The sequence below is a fragment of the Colius striatus genome, chromosome 7 (assembly GCF_028858725.1).
Source record: "Colius striatus isolate bColStr4 chromosome 7, bColStr4.1.hap1, whole genome shotgun sequence".
Lineage (NCBI taxonomy): Eukaryota > Metazoa > Chordata > Aves > Coliiformes > Coliidae > Colius > Colius striatus.
In genome coordinates this window covers 36,740,338-36,753,304 of record NC_084765.1, presented here as the reverse complement: position 1 = coordinate 36,753,304, position 12,967 = coordinate 36,740,338, and the positions used below count along the sequence as shown (strand labels likewise).

General features: G+C 45.8%; 1 protein-coding gene across 2 annotated transcripts in view; it reads right to left on the bottom strand.

Moving 5' to 3' along the window:
- Nucleotides 1-5,552: 5,552 nt before the first annotated feature.
- Nucleotides 5,553-12,967, bottom strand: part of ARNT2 (aryl hydrocarbon receptor nuclear translocator 2) — a 105,698-nt gene continuing 98,283 nt past the window's right edge. For both annotated transcript variants that reach the window (XM_061999907.1, XM_061999908.1), the window contains exons 18-19: nt 12,548-12,684; nt 5,553-10,127 (exon numbers count right to left, since the gene is read on the bottom strand). In XM_061999907.1, the coding sequence (XP_061855891.1) occupies nt 10,029-10,127; nt 12,548-12,684 (236 nt within the window). In that variant the 3' untranslated portion in view covers nt 5,553-10,028. The remainder of the gene's footprint in view (nt 10,128-12,547; nt 12,685-12,967) is intronic.

The window sequence follows — 12,967 nt, the reverse complement described above, 5'->3', positions numbered from 1 at the left end:
CCCCAGGGAGGGGGCAGAGAAGGTACAAGGATGTACTTTTGGGGTATAAAAGTCCACAGGGAGAGGGAGGTAGAGATTTTAGTTCCTTGAGTTCTTTCAGTGCTTTTAGCCTTTTGCCCTTTAATATGAGGCTTTGCTCTTTGGAGCAGCTCTTCCAGCCTTCAGCCTTTTCAGCATTTGTGCTCTGCTCTTTGTCTACTTGGCTTAGAGGGAGCAAGAGACTGAAGACCCAGATGAGACAGTCGATGGGCTGTACTCCTTCCACCAAGACACACACACTTTTTGGTAAGAGCTGTGAGTTTTTGCTCTGTGGTGAACCCCCCCACAGGAGTGTTATATATGGATAAGTATTGCTGCCATTCTCTTATACATTAATGCTATGGCAGCAGGTGCATTTATCAATGGCAATCCCAAACCTGTTGCCTGTTTTCCAACCTTCTGACATCGTGGCTCACAAACCAAGTTCTAACCCTTGACTTTGCGAAACTGTTGTCACTGAAAGTCCCTGGGAGCTCTCACCCTCTACACAACACTGTGACACCACTGGAAATTACAGCCTTCCTTCTTAGACTGCATCAGCTCAGGATACCTTTGCCAGAGCATCTTGATTACTGACCAGACTTCACATTTGACCCAGAAACCACACATACACCAATCCATATCGCTTCTGGGTGATGACGGTGGGAAGAATCTACCAGGAGATATCTTAGCTGGTAGCTTAATTGTGATCTTACCCATTAAATATCCTCATTGTTTACTTCTCCCACTGTCGTTACGTCTGCTAACTGCTGTTGTTTGTGTTTCACTCTGCTGTTAATAAGGGTTTTATTTAATGGAATATTGGAGATCATCCAGCAAAAAAAGTTCAGCTTTGAATAGCTTTTTTGTTGCTTCACTCTGGTTCCTTTTTTCCCTGTCATGGTTTCTCAGGGCCTGTAATAAAAAGGAAAAGTTGCTTGCAAAACCAAGGGACTGGCCTTGCTGATAGACTGTATCTCTGGGGTTTTGTCAGCAGCTCCAGGGGATTTTCGTCAACAACTTGAGTCATTTTTTAGAGAACTGCTCTGCAACTTGCAAAGCAAATTCCTGCAGAGGAAGACGGGGCTGGGAACAGCTAGGCAGCAGAACAACTGACAGGCAGTGTGGCACAAAGCACTTTCTCAGGGCTTCTGGGTATGGGGAGAGGATGTGTCAAGGCGTGAAGGAGACAGTTGGAGGTGGCCACAGCCTGAGAAAGTCTTAGTGGCCGTGTGTGCTCAGTCCTGTGGCTGCTCTAACTTGCTGAGGCCAGCTGGACCTTTTGTTAAAGGTCACTGCCTTGGGGTCAGTGACCACATAAGGGTCTCGGTGCCTTCTCTGACTCTGTGGTTGTGCCCCACTGAATCTCAGGAACACAGGTGTAGGAACCACAGACCTACCTCTTCCACCCCCTGGGGAAGTGGGGCTCACCCCAGCTTCGTACCTGTTCAACCGAGCTCTGTCCAGCCAAGGATGGAGACAGCAGGAGCCCCTGGCACCCTGTTCTCAAGCTGAGTGAAGAAGTTTTTCCAAATGCCTAACCTGAATGTAGCTGCAAATCCCCAGTCACCTGCAGTTCAGCAATCAGCCCTTCTCCATCACTGCCGAGCTCTGAGTCCAGTGAGGGACAGGGAGAGGTGGCAGCAAGGTCAGCAGCATTTCTGGGCACATCTGAGGAAAGTTCAGGTTTATAACACACTTTCATGGATGACAGGGAAAGGTTTTTACAATGTGACAAGTGCAGCATTTGGTGTATATTCTCTTCATGAGGAACAACCAAAAGAAATGGAAAGAACTGAAAGCTTTTCTTTTTAACTTCAACAACAAAGAAATTTGAGCCTTCAGGCTATCTTTAACCCAATTTGAGAACCTCCTGGAAGCAGGAGTTATTAATGGACTTGTTGCTCCAGTGTTTTAAATGGCTGTGAAACACACTCCTGATGGGAGAACAAGCACAAAATCAAGAGAAAAAGAGGAATCTGTTATCTGATACTCCCACCCCTGCTCATAAAAGTTCTCTTTTCAATGCTGAAATCTTGGTTGGCTTTAAAACAGTCTTGTAAAATTGCCTTGACACCTTATTAACATCTGTACAGAAAACCTGCTTCCCCACCTGTTACTGACACAGCAGTGCAAGGGATAAAATAGGGATCTCACCAACCTGTCAGAGGAAATCTGTGCCTGAGCTGGCAGGAGGGGGGGACTGACTGAGATGAAGTGCTATGCATAGCCACAGAGATCTCTACAACTCAGAGGTTACCACTGACTGACTTAGGGGCTTTGTCTTTTAGTAGCCTTATTTACATAATTGACACTTGCTTGTGGGTTTGCTCCAGTACTTTGTTACTGGATGATATATCCAGGTCAGTCTTGGTAGGTTAGAGCAGAACTCCACTCCCTCTGCAGGACCTGCACATTTAGGTCAATCCATGTAACTGATGAATCTTCAGAACTATAATGATTCAAGTGACAGCTTCCATTGGCTCCCTGCTGAGGTCTCTGACCTTAAATCACACAGGTCACAAAAAATATGTTAAGCATCTAAATAAACTCCAGAGCTCCTTTAGATGAAGCATCTCTGTGCAGTGGGGGGGATCAATATGGCTTAAAGAACTGCACAACACTTCATAGTTTCTCCACACCTTAAACTTTTCAAGGTAATTTCACAAATTCCAATGCATAGCTCTTTTTCTCAGCCCCACCAACTGTGTTTTTAGAACACCATGGAAAGCAGAAGCACTTCAAGTTAACAAGGTATCAGTTCTGCAAATGCCACATGAATCACCTGATTTCAGGGCTGCCCAGGATGAAATCGAGACATTCCTCAGTTAAAGGGTTTGGTGCTTTTCCCCACTGTAGCGGGACAGATGCCAGCATTCAGTGTTTGAGATCCATGGGTACAGTGACAAAGGCCTCTTCCTACATCATGGGATAAGTCATTGGGCAAGAACTTTTCCTGACTGCACAAGACAACCACAATGACACGTGTGCTTGGTATGAAGGGTCGATTAGTTGATGCAGCGTAAAAATCAATGTCCAAACCCAGAATTTGACTGTAAGAGAATTTGTTCCCTTTTGAAGAGCCCTGCAGGAGCTCTGGGGAACTGAGCAGTCACTTACTGGAGAGCTTACTGGGTCTATCTGGGTAGTGATTCCAGTTTTAAGTGGAAAATAACTACACAGTGACTTTTATCTTGTAGACCAAAGCTGCCTCCCATCAGGGCCACACACAGCACTGCTTTGGGCTCCATGGGAAGGGTCATTAGCCACAGCAAGCAGCGACAGGCAGCAGCTTGGGAGCCTCTGTGAGCCATCCGAAATGTCTGCAGGGTGATAAGGTGCACCAAAGTAGTTCAAGGCTGCAGCACTTCCATGCCTCAAGTCCTGTATTAAAAGCATTTCAAGTATTAAAACTTCATCTTCTTAGCTGAGAAGAGGAACTTGCTCTTTCTAAGAGGCAGCAGCACGCCGAAGCGTTGGGTGTGTGTGCCAGGGTGTGTGTGCCAGGGCAGGTTTCCAAGCTGTGGCTGAGGCTCTCTTCTGTCCCTCAGAGTCGTGCCTGCAGCTCTGTAACCCCAGCAGTGTGTGTACAGCTGTCAGATTTCCATCTGCAAGAGCCACGGTCATTGCACTTAAGCACTGCTGCCACCTTCTATGTGTGAGGCCTGGGTTGACATTGGTTTCAGTTGGGTCCCAAATGGCACATTTTGTATATTAGTATTTAGTGCCAGTCTATAATTAGAAGATAATTTTTTCCAGAGCTAATGAAAAGATGCCCTAGCAACCTCTGGATTTGATCCCATTAATACAGTTTGAGTGATTCCATTTTATCTTATGTGGGCCAGATCAAGAAGTTTGAAGACAGATGCTGCCAAGTATTTCCACCCAGGAATATGCTGAAACTTGGTGAAAAAGGATGGAAGAATCCATCCTGTAGCTGACCCTCTTACATCCAACTTGGAGAGAAACTGGGAAAATTAAATGAGTAATACTTCCTGAGCTATGATGGTATACTGATGGAAATGTGGCTAAGAATTAGCTCCCATGGAAAAATGAAGAAAAACATATTTCTATCATCGTAATGAAGACTTAAGCTGTTGCTATTAGTCATTAGTGCCAGTTGATAGAGCCAAAGACGATAAATGGAGGTATGCAGGGAGCCTCAAACTGCATCTCTTTCCTGTGCACCAGCCTTTAAGTGTGGACTTTTACCACGGTGTCCGGCCATGCCGAGCTGCAGCGACAACTTGTCACCAAACACCTGTCTCCATCTCACATCCAGGACCGTTAAATCTGGATTCCACACTGAAGTAACAGCTCCCAGCATTTTCACACCCAGAAGTACACTTGATTTAGCACTTGAGAGCGCAGGTTAATGAAGACCAATCTGAAAGGAGCATGAGGAAGGATCCTGAAACAGTCCAACCACACCACACTCTGCTTGGCACCTGTGCAACACCCGTTCTGTGTGCACCTTTCTGTTTGGATCATGTTCCTCAAAAGCAACTCAGAACCTATTAAACACACTGAAAAAGCACCAAGCAGCTGCTGTGAAGGCAGGCTGCATTCCCAAATGGGGCTCATAGTTTGGGGCATAACCACCCATCAAAGACCTTCACAAGCGTCTGTGGAAATGCCAAAAGAACATCACTTTGTTGAAACCCAGATTTTCGCACCAAAAGAGCAGAGATGGACCATTTTCACTGGCAAAACTCTCTCTTTGGGATGAGTACTGAGGAAGTAGAGCCTGACAGAGTGAGTAGGGCTGGTGGCTGCCTCAGATGAAGCAGATCCCAGCGCTCTCCTTTGGCCATGGGTTTCCCAGTGGATCCCAGCAGAATCTGTGTCTGTTCTCCCCAGGCAGAGCCCTGAAAATGGAGTATGAGCCATGAAAACAGCACCTTATCCTGCCCCAGGAATGCATGCCCCAGAGTGCAGCTCCTGCCATGGTCTGGCCATCAGTTTTCTGGATTTACTAGCAAGGTAAATCCTGCTCACAGTCTACTGAGTTGACAAAGAAATACAGCACAAACAGAATGAGGAACCACAGTGAAAGGCAAATGCACTTTACATAAGGAAGTCTGAAAAGGTCACCAGGATGTTTGTGGGAAGGATACAAGTGTTTTTTAACTTTGAACAACGAGACCAGAAGGTGGACAAAGAACCCACTGTTTTATCCCAGGGATTGAATAAAAATTGCCAAAGACTGTGAATTAATCCTCCATCAATTGTGCTCTAATGAAACCCTCTGCAATACAGATCCCCATTCACACACCTCAGTGTCACCAGCACAACAGGGTTTGTCTGGAACTTCTTTGAAAAGCTGAGATCTCAAACTCTCATCCCTCTCCTGCTCACTTTGACAGCCTTTATGCACCAGAGATAAAAGGGGATCTCCCTGACCACGACTGCGCAGCACAGGAAGAGATTTCAAAGACCCCCAGCCCCCTGATTTACGACTCTCGAAACTCAGCGTTATTTGCTACCTGAAGGCTCCCAGCAGTGTATCTCACTTGCTTACAGAGAGACAGAAGTTAACAACAGCTCATGACATCTTTTATTTGAATGAAATTTAAAAAGGCAGTTATTAGTTATACATACACACAACTGATTCTGTACCTGTTAGTCATAAATATAGAACATTCAGAAGTACAAAATACACTTTATCCACAGCACGATTTCACATCAATATGAAGAGAACAGATACGTAACCAAGTGCCTAACAATGACAGAAGCCCATTTTTGGAGTTGTTTCACATTTTTTTGTCCTTTTTCTTTTTTTCCTTTTTTGTTTTTTTTAAAGAAAGACCATTAATCTACACAAAGTCATCAGTGCCCAGTCAGCAGTTCAATGAAATGCACCCTGGTTTAGAGCAGGAAAAGACTGACCTTTTAAAGACAATTAGATGCCATCACCTTTTCTTTGCTCTGTTAATAGCCACAAACCCAAGCCCACGCTCTCCTCTTCTCACAGCTAACAACTGTGAAAAATGGGACTCTGGCAAAAATCACCTGAAGCCAAACTTGAGCACTGCCAGGAAAAGTGAGAATATCTGAACTAGAAATTAGTCCACTCGATACCTTGCAAACAAAGAGCAACAGCAGTATGACACTGATAAGGCATTAATGACAAAATGGCTGTATTATTCTCCAGGAAAGAGTACACCTATGTATAAAAATATATGTCATAGCAATTGGGTAAATCCAACACTATTTAACACTGTGCCAAAAGTAATTAAAGAGTTCAAAAGGCAGTACTGCAAGGAGTATTTACAGTTTCATACTGTACTTTGAAAGAAACCGAAGGGAAAAATCAAAAGGCAACGAAGCCACAATTGGAACTATGGGGTTAAAGCATCGCCGCAGGTGCTGCCGGTAGCACTTGTCACAAGTACTGTGTGATGGAGTCCCTCTTGTTAAACAGGACTGCTCGTCCCAACAAACGAAGGTCAGTGCTTTACCATCTAAAGACTCCTCAGCCTGCACGCCTGCTCATGGAAATAACTCACCCAGACCATTACTATTGGCAGTTTCTCGTCCCATCGGTGTAAACCCCGGAAGATTCCGTTTCGAGAAACACCTGTGTTTGCAACGCAGTTTGATCAGAAGCCACAGCTTCGTTTCCAGCTTCAAAAACCCCCAAGAGAAACGAGAAATCCCCCACCTGGGCAATTCTGGCAACCGGCAGCCAAAGTGCCAGCAAAGCCACACCAATGGCACGTGATCAAAACGTCAGCACTCCAAAGGCAGGTTGGAACGTCAGCTAGAGGGTAAGGAAGTCGCTTTAGGAACCAAACACGTGACAAAAAGATACGGCACAGCCAAGGCTACGCAGCTTTTTTTGGCCACAAGACACGGGATGAGGCTGTTGCAGAGGAGCAGGCCACTGGCACGGCGAGGGCAGCGCTACCAAACACTCAACTTGCTCGTTTGCTCGGTCAGAAGCACAAAGTTGCCAAAGTTGAAGCTCAGGGAAAGCTTAAGCTCATCCAAAATTTAAGCTCAGGGGAAGCTTAAGCTCATCCAAAGTTTAAGCTCGTGGGCTCGGGAGGGGCAGCCCGAGGCCTGAGCACGAGCATGGGACGGAGGCAGGACGGGCAGGGATGACAGAAGGCAGCACTAGCTGGGGACGGCAGAACAGGAACAGGGGATGATAATGGCTCATGGGTAAGAACCTAAACCTGGTGCTATCCCAACTGCCCCTTCACAGAGTAGCCATGGCCTTTCCCAATCAGAAAGGCTGGACTGGTCTACAAGGTGAGAAGCAGTCCTTGCTCTGATGCCTCAGGCATACTGGCTTCAAAAAAATAATACTGTATTTAAAAATGACAGCAGAGAGAGATGTGCTTGAAATTCTGCTAACAGTGCACTTCTAACTGCACAACCAAATCCTGTACGTGAGAAGGCTTCTACAGTAGTATAAAAACCATGCCACACTAAGGAACTAAGTTATCACCGCTGATGTTAGGAGGAAGAAAGCTACTGAAACCCCCTCACTTTTAGATTTAGTTCAGGAACAAAAGTAAGTTACAAATATACTTTGAACATCTCACTGGGTTAAATAAAATGGAGGAACAGCACTCATTCAGTTCATTTTTCACTTCACAGAGAAATGTATTTTAGAGCCTCCAGAAGAACTGACATTGGCCACGTCGAGTGTTTTCTGTGCAGATAGGAACTGCTCACCCGCTGCTCTCTCCCTGGTGATTAGCTCCTGTCAAAAGCAACGCCCTGCAGCAGCCTGAGCACAAAGGGAGAAGGCTCCAACAGAACAGGCTTCCATGTATTTAAGAGAGTAGTGCCTAAGCACATGGCTTGCTCACCCAAGAACACCTACAACACCTAAGGTGTTTTCCTGATCTCTGAGAGAGAAGAGATATGAGGTTTTTTGCTTGTCCTCAGTGTGATTTTGGTGAGGCAAGTACAGATCAGGAGGACCTGAGCCTCTCCAGTATGCATCTAGAGATACTACAAAAAATCCTAAAAATAGAGTCCCTAGCCCCACTTGCACATTGCAGATTGGTCCCAGATTTAGTGAGAGAAACAGCAGGAAGGACTCTTCCTGGGTACTGAAAACTACATGCAGTTCCCAGCGAGGGTTGGGAAAGCCAAGTCAGACGGGAACACCACCACACACAGGTCATGGTCACAACGTGTCCCTGGGCCACGCTGGCTGCAGCCCAGCTGCTGCACTGCTCAGCAGCAGGAAACCTGCCTGGTCAGAGTGGGCTGCAGGACAAGGCCCTGCCTGCCTCTCAGGAGATGACCCTGGCATGATGCACTGCAGAGACGTGCACCCCGGAACGTAGAAGCAGCTAGGAGAAGGCAGACTTACTGCTGTTGGGTCTAAGAATTGCTGCATACATGGAGATCTAGATGGGGGCTGTGCCCCTGGGGTTGCTGTTTCAAGGTCCATGACAGCCCCTGAATCCACAAAGGTTGAGGGAAGTTTTGTGCCTTCCTCCTCTGCAAAGGCTGCTACCACTATCCAAGCCCAGAGGTTACAAAAACCCTGTGTGTGGGAACTCTGGGCTCCTGGTCCTTTGTGAGTGATTCCTTCTCCCATCTCAGAAGAAATGATCTGGATAAAAATACTGACCTTACAGTCCAAACTCTGCAACTTGTCATGCATATGAAACACAGAATAAAATACTTCCTACCACATTTCTGATGAGGATATATAGTAGGTGACTCATCCAAGAGGAAGGTGATTAACCTACCTCTGCAGAAAAGCATGTAGCATTCAGAGCAGTCAAGAGTCCTCAACACACTTGGTAAGCTGAAAATCCCATATTTAACAGAAGAGGCTTAGCAGGGTTTAACAGAAGTGATTGCTTGGGAATCCAAGCAAAAATTCAAGTTATCACTGTGTGGACAATAGTCCAATTGATATCTATTACCAACTCGCTAAAAAAATTATACACTACAAAACCATCTCACTGCTTGCAGCATATGAGCTTGAATGATTAATAGGCCACCACCTTATACTGTTAAAATGTGAGGTTTCACAGTATAAAAAAGTACTTCACGGAAAGGAAATGCAGCTAACGCAGAAAATGCAGTCTCAGTGTGTTTACAGTCATTTGTTACGAGGCAATATTTTGGGGAAAGCAAGAATAACAGAAATTAAAGCAGACAGTGGGAAATGGGTAGAGTTACAGGCCTCAATTCAGTGCAAAACCAGACTAATAGCTTATGTTAAGTACATGTGTTCGTTCTGAAGAGAGAACCACCTGAATTAAAAGTAAGAACACCTATGTGAAGCGATGGGGACTCCCACGATATCTAAATCCTCCACATGTATCATCAATCTTTTCAGTACACTCCAGAATGGACCCTTTGTAAAGGCAAAAGAAATCAGTACAGGAAATCACTTCGTACAGCACAAGATATACATAAAGTACCAAAATGTACACACATTCAAGTTTAAGTCGAATCTTCTGATCAGAGAGGCCTACATTACGTTGTTTAATCTCACATTTAAAGTGACCTAAAAACTACAAGAATCAAAGAAAACAGAATATTGTGTCTGCTTCCAGAAACTTAAGCTTAGAGCAAGGCATCGAAATCGAGTGGTAGGCACTGCAACAAGACATTACCTTACCTTTTCTCTGTTAGTCTTTGTTACTTAGTCACTTATTTAAACTTACCATTCAAAGGAAGTATTAGGTATCATTCACATTCAAATATTGAAGACTCAGAGATTCTTTTTTTTTTCCCTTTTTAAATCAGGCAAAGTTTTTCATCTCTGAGGTAGATGACAATCAAATGAAACCAAAAAAGAAAAGTTAAAAAATGGAGCTGTCAATGAACACTAACAAGTGCTGGAGCTCCTCTGTTGGCACCGACACACCCCGAGGAGGAGAGAGCAAGCCCTACGTCACTATCTGAAACATGAGAAACATGTCTTCTGGTTTAGTAGCTTCTACAGAAATGCAACACAGAAAAAGCAGAGCCAAAATTACACTGAGATGGCCTTGGAGAGGAACTTCCCATCTCTGCTTCGCAAGCTACTCAGAAAATGGTGGAAACATGCCCAGGTCAGCAAAATCTTCAATGTTGTAGTTGCCAGTGCCCTGCGTTGGATCCCCCGGCATGGGCAGCATGTCCTGCACGATAAGGAAAAACCAAAGTCAAGCCTCACTTGCTAACATGTTATCCACATACAAACTGTTTCCTGTTCATCTTTTCAGTGTATAACCAGAAAAGGCAAAAGGTTAGATAAATAAGGGGAAGCCAGACCTGTGCGGGGGACTGGGGCTAAGGTTTATGTGCTATTATCATCACTATGTTTGGCTGGAGTGTTTCTCAACAGCAGGTGGGACCTTAGCAAGGCAGAGGTTTTGGATAGCTCCTCTGAATACAGCACATTTGAGCTGCACCATACTCCTCACCAGGCTGAAACAGCTCCTCTTGGAATGAGTAGCTACACAGAGAGAAGCAAACTCCCTGGTTTCACTCTATTCATCATCTGTTCATCAACTATTCAACATCTCACACCTGCGCCCTACAGAAAGGAGCTCTTGCTCTAGCAGCATGGATTTGGGGAGGGTCTCACCTCCTCACCAGTGCTCTGAAAATGAATATATTACTGCTCTTCACCCTGTGAGGAACACTAAAGACTGGACATTCACCCCAGCTAACAAGATGCCCGAGTGGCTCTCATGCATGTAAAAGGCAGAGGAATAGCAGGAACTTCCCAGGAGAAATGGGATTTCATGGTAATTGCTCCACGTGTCTTGGGCCAAGTGAGGTCCCAGCAGGAGATTTTCAAAAATACTCAACCTTTCCTCTCAGCTGGAGACCAAAACCACAGGGAAAAGATATCTCTTGCTGAGAAAACCAGAGTTTGTTCTTGCTTTTCCTGTCAGTCCTTACAATAACAAGCTCTAACTTCAAAGCCAAGTTTTGCTAGGGATGGCTCACTAACTTACGATAAAACAAAACCTAAAGAGCAAATAGGAATGCTTGCAGGATCTGCTCTGTGAAGGAATAACTACCGACAGCTGCTGCGTATCGCGAAGTTACCCCAAAATAAAGACAGATTTCAATCCATCCGAGGTGTCTGTAGCACCCCCAGCGATGGTGATGAAAGAGGCTGTGAACACCATGGGTGGTTTCTCAGCTGCCAGGGTCAGCCTTCATTTTCAGACCAAAACTTGCACTTATTTTTTGTTTTCCCACATTCCTCCCCAGCCAAGGGGCAGTTGTAGCTCTCCCTGACTGTCTCAATTTCCATCTCTTTGAAGGCATTTCTGCTGCTATGGATTCTGAGGCAAGGTCTCCTCAGGTACAGACCCAGCCTCTTGAGTCTGCCTCTCTTCTTATGTCCAGCTAATCCAGGGCTGGCTTCAGGCACAAACAGTCCAAGCAGCTTCTTGGAGGCCTTTGAACACAGCTCATTCAAAGTTTCTCACTGCATACAGTTATTATCCTAAATTCCTCCAAATGCATGGTCACCTCCAAGAGCTCTGCAGGTGAGCCCAGTTCTCCCTTGGCCCTCCTTCCCACTAATTTTGTGTTCACTGGGACAGGGCTCATGCCTGAGACACAAGGCAGAGGCTGCTTGGAGCCCCATGTCTCTGTCTGCCACCGAACCACATTGCCATCAGCTCCACTGCAATTACCCTGAACAGGCTTCTGGGCTAAAGTATGTGCAAAGCCATTCAGCTTTGCTTACAGAGAGAGATGCAACAGATTAGTCTTGCCTGGGCCATGGGGTAAGAGCATGCAGACAGGTAGTTACTCCAGATGTAGTGACGTTATTTGCTCCTGTGTGAAGCAGTGGCTCATTCACAAAGGAATATTTTCAGACTAACGTCTCTTCTGCAGCGTTCCTGCCAGCAACTGAGTACAAGCTTGGTCTTGCAGATGAATTTACTTTCTGAAAGATAATGAGGTGCCCCACTTCTAATCCTTGCTTGGGGCTTGAACTGCCTTTCCTGCATTTATCTGCATTGTTTTGATGCAGTGTCCTCTTGGTCTAATTGAAAAACAAGTTATACAAGGGCAGAGAACTTATTAGTCAACTGGCAAAGTCCTACTCAACCTGTAGTCAAATCAAGTAGCTGAAGAGGACTGTTTACCAGCTATCTGACATCTGACTGTGTTTAACCTTAAAAAATTACTGGACACTAACTTCTCTGCAGTATCAGGCTCCTTTCCTGCTTGAACTATCAGAGAGAATTACACTGATGTCTAATTGGATTTGACTGTGACTTTAGAGGTCAGTACCAGGATAAGAAAGACACATCTACGTGGGACTGTTTCATGGCTTCCCTGCATACACCTAAGCCATAAGTATAGGGTGCAAAGAGAAGCCAGGACAATTAGCAAAGATGCAGAAAACAAAACAATCTCAGCTGTAGGTAATTCCAGCTCCTAGCAGCACAAACCCAGGGCAGCACACCAGGAGGTGATTGCTCCAAGCTCTGCTGGCACCTGGTCATCGAGGGCTGTGGCTCTTGAGGACAGTGACAATGGTGAGATGCTGTCAGAGGGATCTGAGGGCTTGCTGAACTGTCCTCACCTGGAACACCTCGGTCTGACTGGGCTGTGGGTGCGAGTGCTGGTCGCCGCTTTGCTGGTTGTGATGTTGGCTCTGCCACTGGGACCAGACTTCGGAAGGTCTTCCCTGGAACTGGCCGCTGCTCTGGCCACCTTCAGCTGCCCAGGGGAAGAAAGGGTGGAAGTCAGAGAATAGCTCCTTTGAAGCACTCACCTGCTTTTGGGGCTTCATCCATCAAAGTCTGTGTTTGCAAATGAGTCTTAGCAAAAAAACCCTGAGTGAGACCCTGCCCCTGTGGGAGGGAAGCTGAAGTGAGTTTTGGCCTTGACTGCACGGTGGGGGCTGACCCCAGAGCAAAGCTCCCTGCCATGACTGCAGACATAGCAGGTGGATTGTTGACAGCAAAACGCACCCTGACACCATAAACCAGGCACTGGCAGA